This window comes from Rhinichthys klamathensis, unplaced genomic scaffold, assembly GCF_029890125.1.
Source record: "Rhinichthys klamathensis goyatoka isolate OS25496 unplaced genomic scaffold, OSU_Roscu_1.1 h1tg000446l_1, whole genome shotgun sequence".
NCBI lineage: Eukaryota > Metazoa > Chordata > Actinopteri > Cypriniformes > Leuciscidae > Rhinichthys > Rhinichthys klamathensis.
The window spans coordinates 332,711-350,104 of NW_026606941.1; the positions used below are offsets into that span (position 1 = coordinate 332,711).

At 36.2% G+C, this 17,394-nt stretch overlaps 2 protein-coding genes across 2 annotated transcripts; both read left to right on the forward strand.

The window, feature by feature from the left end:
• The first annotated feature begins 10,604 nt into the window (after nucleotides 1-10,604).
• Nucleotides 10,605-12,058, forward strand: mrps14 (mitochondrial ribosomal protein S14). Its single transcript, XM_056236417.1, has 3 exons — nucleotides 10,605-10,690; nucleotides 11,336-11,500; nucleotides 11,728-12,058. Exons 1-3 carry the CDS (start codon nucleotides 10,619-10,621, stop codon nucleotides 11,908-11,910), a joined length of 420 nt encoding a protein of 139 aa, XP_056092392.1. The 5' UTR covers nucleotides 10,605-10,618; the 3' UTR covers nucleotides 11,911-12,058.
• An 814-nt stretch (nucleotides 12,059-12,872) lies between these two features.
• cacybp (calcyclin binding protein) lies at nucleotides 12,873-15,421 on the forward strand. Its single transcript, XM_056236401.1, has 6 exons — nucleotides 12,873-13,017; nucleotides 13,306-13,522; nucleotides 13,611-13,707; nucleotides 14,447-14,546; nucleotides 14,639-14,733; nucleotides 15,050-15,421. Exons 1-6 carry the CDS (start codon nucleotides 13,000-13,002, stop codon nucleotides 15,207-15,209), a joined length of 687 nt encoding a protein of 228 aa, XP_056092376.1. The 5' UTR covers nucleotides 12,873-12,999; the 3' UTR covers nucleotides 15,210-15,421.
• The last annotated feature ends 1,973 nt before the right edge of the window (nucleotides 15,422-17,394 follow it).

Consider the following 17,394-nt stretch of genomic DNA (forward strand, 5'->3'; position numbering starts at 1 on the left):
CTTAATAAAAGCTGGCTGACTTGTGTTGCTAAATGTCATGCAATTAGTTTTAAATATTGTATGGTAGAGAAAATGCTGAATTACTGTTCCTGCAAAAAAAAAAACAAATCTGTTTATGCTATGTTAGCCACAAGAAAAAAGTGTTGTCTCTTGAGGCAAACATGTTACTCGCAGTAAATCAAGAAACAATACAACCGTGTTAAATAACAATGATTCTATTTCTCTGGATTTAAACATTGTTGGAAACATTTGGGATCATGTAAGTACAAGTCAACAAAATACAGTAGGCTATATAACATTGTATAGTGGTTTTTGTATGTGTTAATCTAAAAATCTTACATATTGTGCCTTTAATTAGTTGGAAAGAATATAGACCCTGAAAGAGATGTCTAAACTCTGCTTTAAACACTCACAGTTAAACGCTGAATATTAGCCTTTTAGTTAGACAGGTTCAAACCATTTTGTAAAAATCTGTAAAAAGTGTTCCAAGAGAATGTCACCAAGTATCATACACAATATTAATTATGAGACCACACAAAACACCAACTTATTAGGAAAAAAGGCCATTAAAATATCATATAACTGATAACAGTATCCCATAGGCATAAAAAGAGCTCACCTCCCTCCCAGAGAGCAAAGCTCGTCTTCTCTCACCTGTTTCTCATTGGCCACCGAGGTTCTTTCCTCTTTAGATATAATGTGATCTGGACACTTGACTTGAAGCATTCTATTTCAACCCGCACTGCATGGCCCAAAAATACATTCTTTCTTTATAGGTATAGCAGAGGTCAAATCTCTGGGAGAAGTGTCCCATATGGCGCCACTGGTTCTTTTCACCATTTGTGGATTGCTCAGTTTTCTCTTTGCTTTTTTTGTTTTTCGTTCCAGACAGACTTTTCTTTGATAGGTTGCACGAATACAAGGCAACAAGTGACAAGTTTATGAGTTAATCATTGAGCCATTAACTGAATCGATTCGTAAAAACACATTGGCTGCATCCGAAATCGCATACTCTCATAGGTACTTATTTTGAATAATCACGACCATTAAAAAATTATCGGTAGTATGTGTGAAGTATGAATTTAATCTGGACGTACTACATTCGCTATATGCTGCCTTTAACACAGCGTCACCGCCATTCACAAACCCTCTTCCGTGGCCTCATGGGACAGTAAAGTGTCCATTGTATGCACACTTCAGAATCTTGCCGGAAGAAGTAAGTCATCCGGGTACTTTTTGCCTAATGTTTTATGAGCACTGTGAATTCGGACATACTTTTCACATGCTTTTCGCCTACTGGGAAGTATGCAATTTCAGATGCAACCATAGTTATACATACAGCATGCTCTAATCTATAAGATCTTACCTTCATACTATTGAAATACAAACCGGATGACAGAACACAACGTGTGCACCTTTAGCAAACTATGTATCACAATTACAGTAAATAATAGTACATTTCTTAGTAAAATCTTTTCTGGTATAGAGAACCAGACAAAAATACTCTTCTTCGCCATTGACAGAAATTTCCGTGTTTCTGTGTTTTCACTGTTATGCGCTAGGGGGCGCTATGACACATCAGGTAGATGCATTATACGATCTTCAATATTAAACAGAATATAAATCAAAACTGCCTAATGTTACTGAATGAAATGTCGACCCAGGATGAGCTATACGACAGTGCAAGCTTTGGGGGTGTTGATGAACTCGATCTACTCCATCTATCATCATTCTGAATCCGATCCAGAAATATTATTTGACAAAAACGCAAATTTGCTCAGCTTTTTGCTCAAAATGTTGCTTTTTTATGAAACTTACCCATATAAGTGTTGATAAAAAAGGAATGTATGAAGCTAGAATAAAACTTTTTTGTTTGTTTGTTTGTTTGTTTCAAAGCAGAGGGTCTGTTCTTTCTTTTGACATATTGCATGTTCAGGTATTCATAAAATATTCTGGAGCCATACAACTTTTGTGAAAATGATCAAAAATGCCGGCTGTGGCTGGCAACTTTTTTAAAAAACGCTGGCAGGGAAAGAGTTAAAGTGAAAGTTTATTGCTTTTACATTAATAAATGACATCTCACTGTAGCTTAAAGTTTGCTTGCATTGCAGCCAGAGGATTGATATAATTCAAGATCATGTGTGAAATGTTTCCAGAAGTCTAATCAAATGAACTAAAGTACTTCACCAGTCACATTCTCCATGCTAAATTAGATATCCCCTACCCACCCACTCAGGTGGGTGCAGAAACACTACACTTCAGCTGTCCACAACTCCATACATCCACATAGTTTAGATGTACTGTTGAAAATAATGCACCATGGCACGAGGAAATCAGTCATGCAATCTCGCCTCTAATGGCAGATCTCCCCAAATGTCTATAGATTCAATCTATCCTCTTAGTTAAATGGTTAAAACAGGTCAGAAACACATGCTGACATCAGGGTTTTTTTTCTCTCTGCAGACCATTCTCAATTACCCGACTCAATAAAAGAAGCTTTCTTAAAGTTTACAGACTCTACTACAGTATTGTGTTGGGTGACTCCACTCCACTGAGTGGAAAAGGGTAGAGGGTGCCCTGAGAGCACACTTCCTGTTAACCTTGGTGGTCCCGTTGAATGAATTCACAGATGGTCGTGTAAAAAAAAAACTCTAAAGAGGAATAAAGTCCCAGTTATCATTTTATATTTCATTTTGGATCGACTCATCATAAACGTCCATGTGCTACATGTGTTTGATGGGATTAACAGTTAGGTTGGAAAGCGCCAGCGGGATCGCTCTGATTGTGATGGTTGGCCGTGCGAAGTTCATTCCCTCTGATGTCTCTATTTCTTAATAATGTCAAAACCAGGCATGCATCGAGGACAAAACATTAATCAAATACTAGTCGTGCTTCTGTGCTGAGATTAGAGGTTGAATGTTCAATAAAAACATGACACTGCTGGGAGTCATTCTAAGAGCCCTTGTTTGTTTACTGAAATTGATGATCAAATTAAATGGGACTTCAGGATGGATGGATTCTCTTTTTTCTATACATTGGCCTCAGCATCTGTTGAACAGAAGGACCCGAGTATAAAAGGCAGATAAAAACATGAACTGACCCATGGAGAGACAGAGGAACAGGGGCTTCCGACAAAATATAGACTCGTTCGGCAAAGGGGTAGTCCTCGGTCCCCAGCTATTTGATTGACACGGTCCTGAGGGAGCAATGCAGTACATTCCATAATTCAGGAAGGCCTTGACCTCAAGTCCAAAAGGGACTTTACCTCATAGCTGGAAGGCTGCCTGCAACTATAGTAAGCGCAATGGAAATGTTAGAGCATTCATATTCATATGCTAATCATTTTGTCAAATATTCTAAGCTATTCTACACTTTATTTTAATGGTCCACTTTAGACATTCTATAGCTGGGTTTCAATCACGTGATTATGATGACGCGCGAAATTCAGATGGAGGGCAGGGAGTGAAGAGCGCAATGGACGAGATGGAGGAAAGTCCGTACTGTACTACTTTTCACACTATTACAAGAGAAAGATATAAACAAAAAATCAAACATGTTGGACGTGATCCTTACGTTATGAAGAGGAGCGATTTTCAACTGAATTGAAAGATTTTCCTGCCATCGGGGCGGTAGATATCAGCAACTACCTCGTCTTACAGACATACTTTGACTTTACAAAGTTCGTAAACGTTGCTACACGTTAACTTACACGTTACACAAACATAGCCACTTAAGTTGTATTAACTCACCTTTGACGAAGTGATCACGGCACACACGGGCATTTTCCCATTCGGCTCCTTTCGACCGCAAGCCGTTTTCCCGGAGTTTTTCGGTCAATTTCTTGCATTTCCCCCCTTATGAACAACAACTTTTGGTACACGATAAAAACTCCTCGTGGTTTGATCGATTTAAGTAACCATAAACGACGCAAAACATAGGCATTTTGAGTTTGTTATAGTGCTTTCTAAATACAGCAAATCACTTCCTGCCCTCCATTTGCATTTCGCGCCATGGCAACGCAGTGGCGTGACGTCATATGAAAACAAGCTATTAACTATAAGTAACTTTGCAAATACATGTCAACTTACTCTCTTTATAGTATGTATTAGTAGACTGACTGTTGTAGATATTTAGGTCAGGGTTCGGGTTGGTAGAATAAGTTTACATATAGTTGCATACGTTTACATAATGTATTTTGGGGAAATAAAGTGTAGCAGATATTAAGCAGACAGTCAACTAATACTCTAATGACTGATGACAGTTGTTAAGTTATTTGGCCTAGTTAGTAGAATAAAGGACAATAAAGTGTTACCAAACAAATTATAATGTTTTTGCCACTCTCTAACCACAATATTGCTTGAAAACTTTAAAAATCATGAAAAATTCTAAATTTAAAGCCACTGGTCCAGAACGCTAGGTCGTGGAAACCAAACAATCTTGAGGTTACGTATGCAAATCACCTGTTACAACATATGGTAAAGAGCTCAGAACATGCGTCTCTACATGTGTGGAACATTTGAATATCGTCAAGTGAAATTTGTGGGAACTTTCTGAAAGATGCTGCCTTTAAGTGCACCATGGGAAACTCAACCTCTAAGGCATTTATTATTACAGCATGTCACGCATTCAAGTCAGAGACATAACACAGAAGTAGCCTAAACAAAACAAAAAATTACTTTGTGAAAAAAAACTAAATACCAACATCTGAATTCAATACATAATTCACTAATAATATGAAAACTAAATGTTTGTCACATATAGCAGACTGTGAACGTTGAGTAATTAACTTTACACTTGTTGTCTAACAGCTGTTCTGTACATCATACCTTTAAAATTGGAATGTAACATTTAAATAACTTTCAAAATCCTTTATAATTCAATACAGACTTGCTTTCCACTCACTGATCTCTATAGAGATTTTAGATATTTTACATCATGATAGCATCTAGATCAATCTGTGATGTTTCAAATAAACGTTGTTTCAAGTCCCTTAACCTTTTGGCAACTCATTTATCATCTTGAATTCCGAGTTTGCAACTTGTAAATACAACTTTGCTCTGTCATTCATGTGCACAGAACTCGTAATTATAATATTTCTAACTCTACCTGAAGGGCACAAGAGAACTGATCAGAAAAACAAAGAGAGTCGCACTTAGATGTTGAACAGCCATGTTTGGCACAAAGAGACTGAATCATTTTGCTAACGTTGTTCTATTTCACATTCTCTGAGCTTGTATAAAAAGTGTATCCACAAACGCTATACTGCCAGCTTCTTTTATTCTGACTGTTAAAATGCTGACTTTGCAAGGCCTAAATAGTGATGTTAAAATGAACAGCCCACACAAGTAGCTCATGAAAAAGTAAAATTGAGAGCATAAAATAAGTTATTTTGGGTTAAAAATAATTCACACAGGTTAAAAACATTAACAGCAACAAAATGTCAATCTCAAACTCATTTGGTTTCATATCATGCCAGGTTCCGGTTTGTTTCTCATTTTCACACTCCAGTGGGGATCAGCCTGAATGTCTGAATATAAATATTGAAGTGATGAAGTGAAGCTCTTCACAACAGTATGTTTAATAATTTAAAGAACAAAGTGCAGAACCAATCTGCTTTGTTTTTAGAAAGCATTGCTCTCATTAGATCTCAACTGGGGTTTCAAGTGGCCTGGGAAAGGCAGGAAATTTAATAAATATTTTTTGAAGCCTACGCTTCAGAAATGTTAAAAGAGCAGAGTTCCAGATATTAGATTCAGCTTCAGAAGAACAGAGCATGCACATCACAGTGTGGCATTCTGCTTTATATTGGTGAGTTTAAAATAAACAACTGTGCTGTGGAGTTTTTAGAATAACAGCATTAATGCCCACATGCCCAGAGATTTCCAAAAATATAATTATTTGCACAATGTTTCGTGTGGAGCTCTTTAAAGTGCATTTTTCATGTAAAAATTATTTCATTTACCGATGGGCACATATCACATTTAAAAACTCCCATAGAAACTGATGCAAAGATTCAGATGAGAATAATTTTGCTCAGTGGTCACTAAAGTTGCCAGGTATATTTCTGAGTAAACAGAAATGGGTCATGAATTAAATATCACCAAATTATAATCTCCAGTTTCAATTCAAAGTTGTCAAAACCTCTTCGTAGGTTTGTCTTCTTGTATGGAAATTGTTAATAAATAACATGAGCCTTTAGAGTTTAGTTGATTGCAGGCTCTAATGGGTTAAAAACTAATTATGTTTCGTTTCTGTCCCTGTTTATTGATTTTAAGCTCATATCATGATAATCGGTTAATAGAAGCATATAGGTGTCTAGACCCCTGCCAGATCTGTATTCCACTTTAAATTACATGACTGATCTTCTTTATAAAGTTGTGCCATTTGACATATGTTAGTATTTTTCCCAGTATCTTTTAACAAAGGCTGATTGCTTGGGAAATTCTAGAGGAATTTACTAGAACAGTTTTTTTATGAATGCCTTGGGGTTGAACTCTAACCAATGTCATGCAGAGAAGAACATAAGGAGCTGTTTGTTGGTTGCTATTTTGTTGTCGTCTGCTTTTTTCCCCCTTCTTTTCAGTTGCATTGTTTTATTGGGGGATTTATTCTGTGGCAATGACAGAATGGTAGATGAGCATAAGAAATGGCAATGTAAACATCATTAAGTATGAAAAGAAAAAAATATCAGCAGACACAAAATGAGCAAACTTACCTCTGACATCAAGCTGTGAGGGAGGAATTTTAAAACAGAAGTTTCGCTCTCTCCTCTGTTTATTCTTATAGTTTGTTGGCCTATTATATGGTCAACAAATTTGATGTCTATATACGTGCCCAGATTCCCTATTTTGTACAACCAGTCTGCATTACAATCAGACAGTTGTCTGTAAGAGAGCTTGTTTCTCTTGTATTGAACTGCTAACACAGTGCAGGTGTAGGATCATGATGCAGGTGACCTCAAAATGTGTCAAAGGTTTCTATGCAGGATGTTCATGTGTCCATTGCATTTTCACTCCTGAAAATGTTATTTGTGAAGACCAACCTGTAAAATTGAGCCAAGTTCAGCCAACTGATGCAAAAGGTTGTTTAGAAGGTCTGTAGAAATGTTTAGGAAAAAAAACAACAATGTAGCCTACAATAAAATTTAATAAAACAAATTAATGAAACTATGAGTTAAAAAAAACCTGCTAAAACCAGCCTAGGATGGTTGGCTGGTCTTAGTTGGTTTAAGCTGGAAGTAGCTGGTTTAAGCTGGTCTTCCAGCCTGGCCAAGCTGGTGTTCAGTTGGTTTTAGCTTGTCTCCCAGCTTGACCAGCTTAGACCAGCCTGGTCAGCAAAAAAAAAGGGTGTCAAAAGTAGTGTCCAAAACCCCTCTAAAACCATGACAATCAGCGTAGGCTGGTTTTAGCTGTTTTTTCCCCCTGCAGGGATTTAAATAATAAATGTTACTTTTTTTAGTAACTGAAAACCCCCCTTAGAGACAAGAGGATCCTAGTGTTGTTGAATTAATAGCTACATTCTGCCACTGTGTGGCTGTGTACCGCAATTACACACAAGACCTTTTTTAACTGTAGCCTACTCAAGGCCGTAACCAGGGTTTGAAAATTAGTGAGGTCCGGTGCAGTGGCGGTTCTAGCCCATTTCAACTGGGGGGGCCAAGCTGGGGCCAGTTGTACTGTTAGAGGGGCCAGTTACATTTAGACCTTATTGTTGTCATATCATTTTCTGCACTGCTGCAGGCATTAACAGGGAAAATACCGTGTTTATAATCATTCAACAATGTATTTGCATTTCCATTATATTTTTACATTTGCATTACATATTCAGTATTAGTCACAGTAACTGTAATAGACATGATGTCCTTCTTTCTCTTCATTTTGAGAACTATAGAGCAAAAGCAATGGGGACCAAGAAGCTTATTAATTCATTTACTGAAAATAACTGACTTGATATGTCTAACCGTTTACAGGGTTCCTGCACACTTTTTAGAGTCCAATTTAAGGCTTTTTAAGACCTAAAGAAATCAAAATTAATACCGTACATTAGAGGTGTGCAATATTGACAAAAATATATTTCAACATTTTCAACATTTTGTTAATAATTAGATAATATTTTACTGATTGTGTTTTTGTGCTGGTGCCATGGCTGGTTTAGGCCTGTTGTTGACAGCTGACTCACGAAGATATTCCTATTTTTCATATTCTATGCAGTGGTCGATTCACAGCAGTGACAGAAATACATTTTTTAATTAAGGGGCAATATTTGCCACCTTAAATTGATTTCCAGGGGCATTTTCACCTATATATGGACATTTTTTCTAAACTTATTTAGAGTTATGCATCACCTTTTATGTCAAATACTAACATTCAAATTATACAGTAATTATACTTATTTATACAATAATACTTAATTATACAATAATTATACAGTACCACTGTTACCAGTCAAATTAATTAATTCAATCAAAATCCATCTTTGCAGTGCAGAGGTGACACAGAAGTGGCATTAATATATACACTCCATTTACAATAGCATAAATAAAGCTATGAGATTTTTTTCAAATCAATATTTAAATATGAAATTATTTCTAAGTTTAACGTTTTAATTAAAGGATACTTTAAATATGAAACTAAAACCGCCAGTAGGCGGCAGCAAGTCCCTGTAAGAGGGATTCATTAATTCAAACGATTTGTTCAAACGGCCGATTTATTCGGGAAAGAAGCAAGTGATTCGTTCAAAACGCGGATTTCAGTCAAGAAATCATCGCTGTGTTGCATTGAGACTCACTACGGTTTCATTATGAAATTCTAGTCGGCGAAATAAAGGGAAAACAAACAATATTGACAATATTGTGTCTAAAAAGTAACTCCCAATGTTAACTTATTGTTAATTTAACTGTTGTATAACATAAATATCACAGTTGCAATTGTGCACGGGAAAACGGCACTCTTGCTGATGTGATATTCTAATATAAGAACATAATATGATATAAATATAAGACAAAAACTAATTTGGGGACATAGCCTACCTATGAACTGCACACAGCAGTGAAAGGACGATAGACAAATGCTATGTCAGCTCACAGTGCCTCGTACATACCGTGAAACTTCAAATAATAGCCGAGTCCCGAATAGACGCCTGTCTCTTTTACACGCCTGGTGTGGCGACAGGTTTGGGTACATAAAGGCCGGTCTCAAATAGAAGCCGGGTCTGTTTTTAGTTTCGGGTTGTATTTTATCTTCTAAAACCCGTCAGAGCGTCCGCTTGCTGCGCTTGACAGTGCATAACGAGCAGAGAGAGAGAGAGAGCGCCCCGGCCGCGCGCGCGCACTCACCTCTTCAAACATTCTGCCGCGATTCCCGCGAATGTGATGCGAATTGTCACGTGAAAATGCAAATCCACAAAGATAGAAAAATAAAAAAATAATACACATACAACGATAGCAAAAAACAGTTTTGTAAAAATTATTTCAAACTCCACATTTAGGGGCCACAAGGGGGGCCAAGCTTTTTGTCACAGGGGCACTGGCCCCCCTGGCCCCCCCTCTAGAACCGCCACTGGTCCGGTGAGTTGTGTAAAGAATTTTGCTATAATAATGGTTAGGCCATTGGACCCACATTTCCCATGGACATTAAGCTGTGACCCTTTTTTTTTATGTAATTTGGCGCATATATATATATATATAGAGAGAGAGAGAGAGAGAGAGAGAGAGAGAGAGAGAGAGAGAGAGAGAGAGAGAGAGAGAGAGAGAGAGAGAGAGAGAGAGAGAGAGAGAGAGAGGTTAAATTTGGATTTAATTATGTGTGGGGTAGTCTCTCACTAGGGGGGTCCAGGGGTATGGCCCCCCGGGATTTTTTTTTTTTTTTTTTTTTTTTGTGAAAAATAAACCAAAATGGCACATTCTGGAGAGTTTTGTGCAAATAAATATAGAAAAAAAGTAGGTCTAGCAAGTCTTATATTTCTGTAATTCACACAGATCAAACACAAATATGCTGACTGAATAGATTGCTAGTTGAGAAACACACTGCTTTAATTAATGTTTTTTATGATGACTTTGTGAAAGGTTAACTAAACAGCATGAGCCGTCTTCCAGCTGGCCAGTAAGTTATTTGACAAATTTCATTCTGTAGGCTAACATACAGATTATGCTATTGTTTTTGATAGTGTTATACATTTCTTACAGATAATCACGATTGTCATTGCGTTTGTCTTACCGAATGTGGTAGCTTTATGCAATTACAGTTTGTCTATAAGCTTTTTTTTATTTTTTTATTAATGCCGAAAGTATGTTGCCAGATATTGCTACGAAAAACAAGCAAAACAAATCAAAATAATAATAATAATCCGAAATAAGTTCAAAGCTTGTGTTTTGGAAATAAGATGAATATATCACTAAACCTAACATGCAACTTTCCACTTTAATAACTTCCTAAAGTGTCACATTAAATTAGAAAAACAGGTCCAGGAGACTACTGCCACCTTTCCATTAGGTGGATTTGGCAACACGGAGGCTGCACCCGCGTTCATGAACATTACTATGACCAGTAGATGGCAGTAATGATAAAACAAAATCAGTTCTCAACCTGCAAACCACCATCGAGGTCAGTGCTGGATCAACATGGCGGCGGCATGGAAGCTCCTCGGCACGGGGATGGGGGTTCTGCAGTCGTCCTTGCCGGTTTGTAGACAGGTGAATTTACTGTAAAACTTATAATGTGTAAATGCAAAGTCTGTAAGGACTTTTAATGCATTGCATTTGTGTTTCTATGGTGTTGTATTTCAATTGTGATCCCGTTGGACACTGTAATGTTAGACCAAGATATGCTGGTGACATTTGTAGTTTACGTCTGTCAGAAAGATTCATTTTTAGTCATTTGTATTTTTATAATTGGTTAGGGATTTTGTAAGACCTGAAAATGAATCTACAAATGTAAGACCCCATGTAAGAAAATGAATCTACAAAATATAAATATAGTTAAATATAACGCTTTACAATAAGGTTTCATTATCATTAGTTAACATGAACAACGAATTAACAATACTTCATTGTTATACAATACTTCATACATTTATTAATCTTAGCTAATGTTAATTCCAGCATTTACTAATACATTATTAAAATTGTTATATTTGTTAATATGAGTTAATGAACCGTAAACTACGATCAATGAACAGCTGGATTTTAATCAACTGACATTAACAGATTAATAAATAGAAATACTGTTACAAATGTATTGCTCATGGTTAGTTCATGTTAGTTAATACACTAACTAATGTTAACAAACGAGACCTTATTGTAAAGTGTTACCATAAAATCTCATCTGATGTCCTTCAGGCCTACAGAAGTTCACTTGGAGTGGTGGAGCAGGTCAGGAGCTACTATGTTGACTGGAGGATGGTACGGGATGTGAAAAGAAGACAAATGGCATTTGAATATGCAGATACGAGACTGCGCATCAATGCCATTAGGAAGAATACTATTTTGCCAAAAGAGCTACAGGTATATTCAAAGTCTTGCGGTTTCACTTCAGTTCTAGTTTATACTCAGTTTTTTATTTACGTGATTGGCTTACAGCCTTTAAAATCATGCAAAAATAAATACTTTTATGCTATTAAACTTATTTACAAAGTCATTAACCTTTATTTTGACTTGATGCAATGAATGAAATGTCAAAATATATTGCTCTAATAATAACAATGGCCATGTCTTCATGTTTATATATTTAGGAGATAGCTGATAAAGAAATAGCCGCACTTCCTCGAGACAGTTGTCCCGTGCGCATTCGCAACAGGTGTGTGATGACATCGCGTCCACGTGGAGTGAAGCGCAGGTGGCGTCTTAGCCGAATTGTTTTTCGGCATTTAGCGGACCACAACCAAATGTCTGGAATACAGAGATCAATGTGGTGATCAACCATGGGATTGTATAAGTGGTCATTCGTACAACCTTGTAATTCGGTGTATGAGCTTTACAATCTATGAATGAACTTGAGCTTGTTATGCCATTAGAAGAGAAGATATTCTTACGAAAGTGCAAAGACACAGAGCTGGAAAACAAACAAGCATTTTGGAATTTTATTTTCTGCTAAATTGATTCACATTGATGGACTGATGGCAAATCTAATATAAGTTATGGTATTGTAATAAAAAAGTGTAATGTACTACTTTTGTGTTTTGTGATTTATTTGCAGTTTTTATTTGCAGTTTTTTTTGTGTGCTCTATTCAGGTTTTATGTATCTAACCTTATTGTGGATTACTTAATCCCTTTGTTTGGTGTCACACTTAAAAAGAATTTAGTTTTACAAAAAGTGTAATATATTTAACCTATGAACAAGACAAAGTAAATCATTTTACGATGAAATTTTACTTTTCATGTTTCTATGAAAAAATGTATTCACTAATCTGTGCATTTACAGATGAACACCTTACATTAAGCAACAGTAAATTAGTACATTTTAGCTAAATAAGAATATTTTGTGCTTGATAAACGGTTTATTTTCATTCTTAAATCTGGGGCATAATGGGCATGTGTGTGTATTTATATATATATATATATATTATACACAATTGTATTACTATTGTCTTATTCTGTCTTTTACTGAGATTATGTAAAGCACATTGGTCAAAATGTGCTGTTTTAATAGTGCTGTATAAATAAATGACATTGACACGCACGCACACACACACACACATATATATATATATATATATACACAAACACAAAGTTTTTTTTTTTTTTTTTTTGCCTGATAGATAATGTAATTTGCAGTAATGTAATTCAAAAAGTAACTATAATCTGATTAGTCGTATTTGGTTTTGTGAGAATTATTTTGAATTATTAAGGACTTTTATTTTGAATTGACATAACGCGGAAGCAAGAATCTTTCTAGAAAGAAACAGCGCTTCCTGCATACTAGTGGACACGGTGACGGATTGAAAGCAAAGATCATTTTCATAACTTCGATAAAATTGTTGTGGATAGTTTCTCCAGGACGGCGATGGACATCAATGAATTGGTATAATGTTCTGTTTTTCAGTGTTTTAGTCATTTTAATGGCATGTAGTGAGAATATAGCGATCTGCTAGGTTTATTCTGTAACGTTATTGCACTGTAAGCGCCTATGCAATGGCATAAATAAGCTTATAAATGTGAATGAAACTCATGTTTTACTATGATATCTTATGGGATATGTTGGGTGAATTAAATATTAGTAGGTAGTGAGTTGACCGCTGCTGAACTCACCTATCCTGTAATGAGCATGTTAATATCCTGAGCTTGATATCAGATGTGACTTTGTCTCTAGATCGCCGGTCTTGAGAGTGATTTGAAAGAGATCACGAATCTGATAGAGAAATGTGAACGACAGCGCGTGCTGGACGTCTTGACGCAAGAGCAGAAGAAAATAGAGAAAGAGCTGGCACAAAAACAACGAGAGCAGAAACTGCAGCAAGCCAAGAAAGACTCTGGGGACAAAACTGAAACAACACTCAAAGGATACACAGTCAAAATCAACAATTATGGTGCGTTCATGATGATAATAGGTATAGGCTATTCCACCGTGATACACATTGTCTAATAGGCTACACATGTCGTTTGTCTCTATTTTAGGATGGGACCAATCTGACAAGTTCGTCAAAATCTACATCACACTAAAAGGAGTGCATAGTATTCCAGCTGAAAATGTTGAGGCTAACTTCACAGAGAGGTGTGGTCTCGCATTAAATATTGCTGAATTTTGGTTTGTGTTATCATTTTTATTATGGTAAAACCATGGACATATATTTCGGCAACACTTTACAATAAGGTCTCATTTGTTAAAATTTGTAAATGCATTACCTAAGATGAACTAACAACAATGAGCAATATATATATATATATATATATATATATATATAAAGCATTTATTAATTAGTTAGTAAATTTAATTGTTCATGGTTCGTTAGTTTACAGTGCATTATTTAATGCAACACAACTTTTAATTTTACAAATATATTAGTAAATAATGAAATTAAAATGGACCTTTATAAATAAAATCTGTAGAAGTGTTGTTAGTTCATGTTAACTAATGTAGTTAACTAATGTTAACAAACGAAATGGTATTGTTCAGTGTTGCCCAAATTTCTTATTTATTATTGTGTCCAGTATTTATTTATTTAAAATCCACAGTCGGGGAGAGAAATTCTTTAAAAACGTATGATATATAATTTTAGACGTGCATAAATTTGCTTTGACAAAGTTAATTTTTACAAGTTCAGCATAAAGTTACATGTTAGCTACTGTTTGCTTGTTTATCTCTCAGTTGCAGGCACTTGTAAATGATAGTCTCTCTAGATATATGGTCATGTGACAAAATGTATTTACCAGGTTAAGAGGGTGAAAATCTTTTTGCATCATGGTGTTCTTAATGGCCAATAAGTGTAACCACTGCTCTCGTGTTTTTACAGAGGTTTTAATGTTCTAGTCAAAGATCTGGATGGGAAGAACCATCAAATGACAGTCAACAACCTTTTATTTCCCATTATTGTTGCAGAGAGTAGTAAAAAGGTTTGTCACGTTCTTAATGTTGTTGTATATTCTGTTGCTAAATTGGATAAAATTGGATAGATAAAATAGCTTGACAATTTATTTGTTTACAGATAAAAACAGACACGGTCCTTATCATGTGCAAGAAGAAGTCGGCAAAAAAATGGGAATGCTTGACACAAGTAGAAAAACAGTCTAAGGAGAAAGAGTGAGTCAAATGCGCACACTTTCATTCTCTATTCGTTTTCCTATTTTAATTTTTTTATTTGAAAACAAGATTTTAAATTGAATGGTGCAGATTTATGCATAAAAAGAATGAATATTATAATGTAAATTAATATGATCCAAAATAAAATAAAAATAATACATTTGTAATCATGAGTTATGTTTATTATTATTTTAATATGAGAGGAAAAAATATTTGACTGCAGTATGCACTGTTATCAGAGTTAGTTAGCATTGTACCAAATTTGGTTCTGCAAATTATGTTTATCAGTCATAAAATGGTTACATGTCTGTTTCAGCAAACCCAGCTCGAATGAGAACGCTGATCCAAGCGAGGGGCTGATGAGCGTACTGAAGAAGATCTACACCGATGGAGATGATGACATGAAACGCACTATCAACAAGGCCTGGGTTGAGTCTCAGGAGAAGAAGGTCAAAGCAGATGATCTTGACTTCTAAGCCAGCTTATTGATCTACTTCCACATTCACAGCAAAGCACACCAATTCAGCTGCTGCACACATGCCATTCCACTTTATTATTTTTTGCATTTTTGTACTTTGTTCTTGTTAAATGCGGCTGTTAAAGAACAATGTTTTTGAAGTGTTTTCATCCCCTTTGTAATTCCTACCAACAAATGTTCAGTGGATTATCTTTCAATATTATTCCTGCAGTTAGGACCATATACCTAAAAAGTGGAAAATAAAAATAAAATAATAAAAAATATCACTTCTGATGTTGTTGATTTTTTTTTGGGGGGGGGGGGGGGGGGGGGTATTGTATATTGCTGAATATATAATGAATATTGCTATGATGCATGAATGGGTTGTGCAATCAGACAGGGGACACTGTTTAAAATAAACTAAACTGGGTATGATGGAAAGGAAAGTAGTATATTTGTTGATTATAATTTTAATACGATCTCAGACTGCTTTTCTAGAGCAGGGGTTCTAAAATTGGAAAACAGAAAGTAATCACGTTTATGACGTTCCAACAGATCCCTTATATGGACAAAGGCATTCAGCTATCGCAGTAGTTGAATAAAACTTCAATTTTATTTAAGTTTGGATATGAAGTAAAGCAATATGTGTTAATTATTATTTTTATACGGTCTCAGAACATAATGTTCGTTTTTAAGTGAAAAAAAAAAACGTAGTAGTTTACTTGTCAAATTCAAGGCACAAGGGGGCGCATGAAACCAAGAGTTTTTAGTTCAGTTCAGTATATTCCACAATTACGTAATTTGGCTTCATCTAAAGCCGCGTTTCCACCGCAGGAACTTTACCCAGGAACTAGGAACTTTGGCCTGGTACTCGGTGTGTTTACACCGCAGGAACCAGGGTCTAAATGAAGTTCCGGGTAGATATTTCCCCCTCCGAAAGTCCCTGCTCGCGAGGTAGTACTTTTTCAAAGTTCAGGAACTTTCGCGGGTGGGGCTTGTGCGCTGAACATGCTGATTGGTTGTGTTCACGCCGCATTATGATTGGATAACTCCGCGCAGCATTTTATTTTAACCGGAATTTTTAGAATCTATTGCAGTTCGTGGCTTCATGCAGTAATGAAGTTCCATGCAGTAAGAGTTGTCTGTCTGCAAATATGGAATTTAATAAAAATAAAAAAGGCAGCTGGACCGACGACGAGATTCAGGCTTTATTAAGCGTATTTGCGGAAGAGAAATTTTCTGCGCGTTCGTCCCAGCCTTCTCACGGTCAATGTCCGCAATAGCTGATAACATACGCTGTCTAATTTTAGATCTAACGTTAGCATTACGAGCTTTCTGAACACGCTTTAGTATCAGTGCTCGTCTCTTTTCTGCCGTTTTGTTAATTACCTGGTTAGTAAACCAATACATCTCAAACAACTGCAGCACAGTGTGAATCTCTTCCATATTTATTATAAATGTGGCGCTCAAAACTGATTACTGTCTTTTACAGTCTACTGTCCGTCACAAGCAAGCAATGAGCAGTCGCGCGCAGTTTACCCGGTACTTTAGACCGCGATGTAAACGCAGAAAGCTACCGGTCTGGGGCAAAAAAAGTTCCTGGGAAAAAAGTTCCTGGGACAAATTGTTCCGGGCAATTGCGGTGGAAACGCGGCTTATAGTGGAAAAAAAAATACCCCGTGTGTATGCAATTGAATTGTTCAACTCTGATTGTTAAATGATAAGATGTAAAACACTCACGGCGGCCATATATGTGTATTTTGTTTTCACGCAGTATGACACAATCCACTTGACTGACCAGTATTAAACAGTTAAATCGATAATGCAAAAAAAAAAAAAATCATATAAAAAAAACTTAAGTGCCATGTCGTTTTGTACAAAAACCCTAAACAGAGGAAAACAGAAACACTTTTAATACACCATCCAGTGCAAGTCATCCAGAGATCCATAATCACGTCAACCGTGATTGGATGATGTGTTCTCAGGTTTTCATTCACTTTTCTCCAGCACTTATTATGCGTCTCTCTGATCTTTGATTGAATCTCCACCAGCCAATGACGTTGATTCTTTGCAGACGTCGTTGTCTTTCGGCCCCGCCTGTGACCATGACGTCACGAACAGTTTATATACTGCTTGACTCCGGCGTCCGGGCATGTTTGATTCACAGGACTAGAGAACTTGGAGGTTAACATAAAGGAACTTTA

Bases quoted from the DNA above. Each gene is read 5' to 3' on its own strand.
- mrps14 (XM_056236417.1), top strand. From the start codon at position 10,619: ATGGCGGCGGCATGGAAGCTCCTCGGCACGGGGATGGGGGTTCTGCAG. The intron at 10,691-11,335 runs GTGAATTTACTG...GATGTCCTTCAG, and splicing joins CCTTGCCGGTTTGTAGACAG to GCCTACAGAAGTTCACTTGG. The intron at 11,501-11,727 runs GTATATTCAAAG...TTATATATTTAG, and splicing joins TTTTGCCAAAAGAGCTACAG to GAGATAGCTGATAAAGAAAT.
- cacybp (XM_056236401.1), top strand. The intron at 13,708-14,446 runs GTGTGGTCTCGC...GTGTTTTTACAG, and splicing joins GAGGCTAACTTCACAGAGAG to AGGTTTTAATGTTCTAGTCA. The intron at 14,547-14,638 runs GTTTGTCACGTT...ATTTGTTTACAG, and splicing joins TTGCAGAGAGTAGTAAAAAG to ATAAAAACAGACACGGTCCT.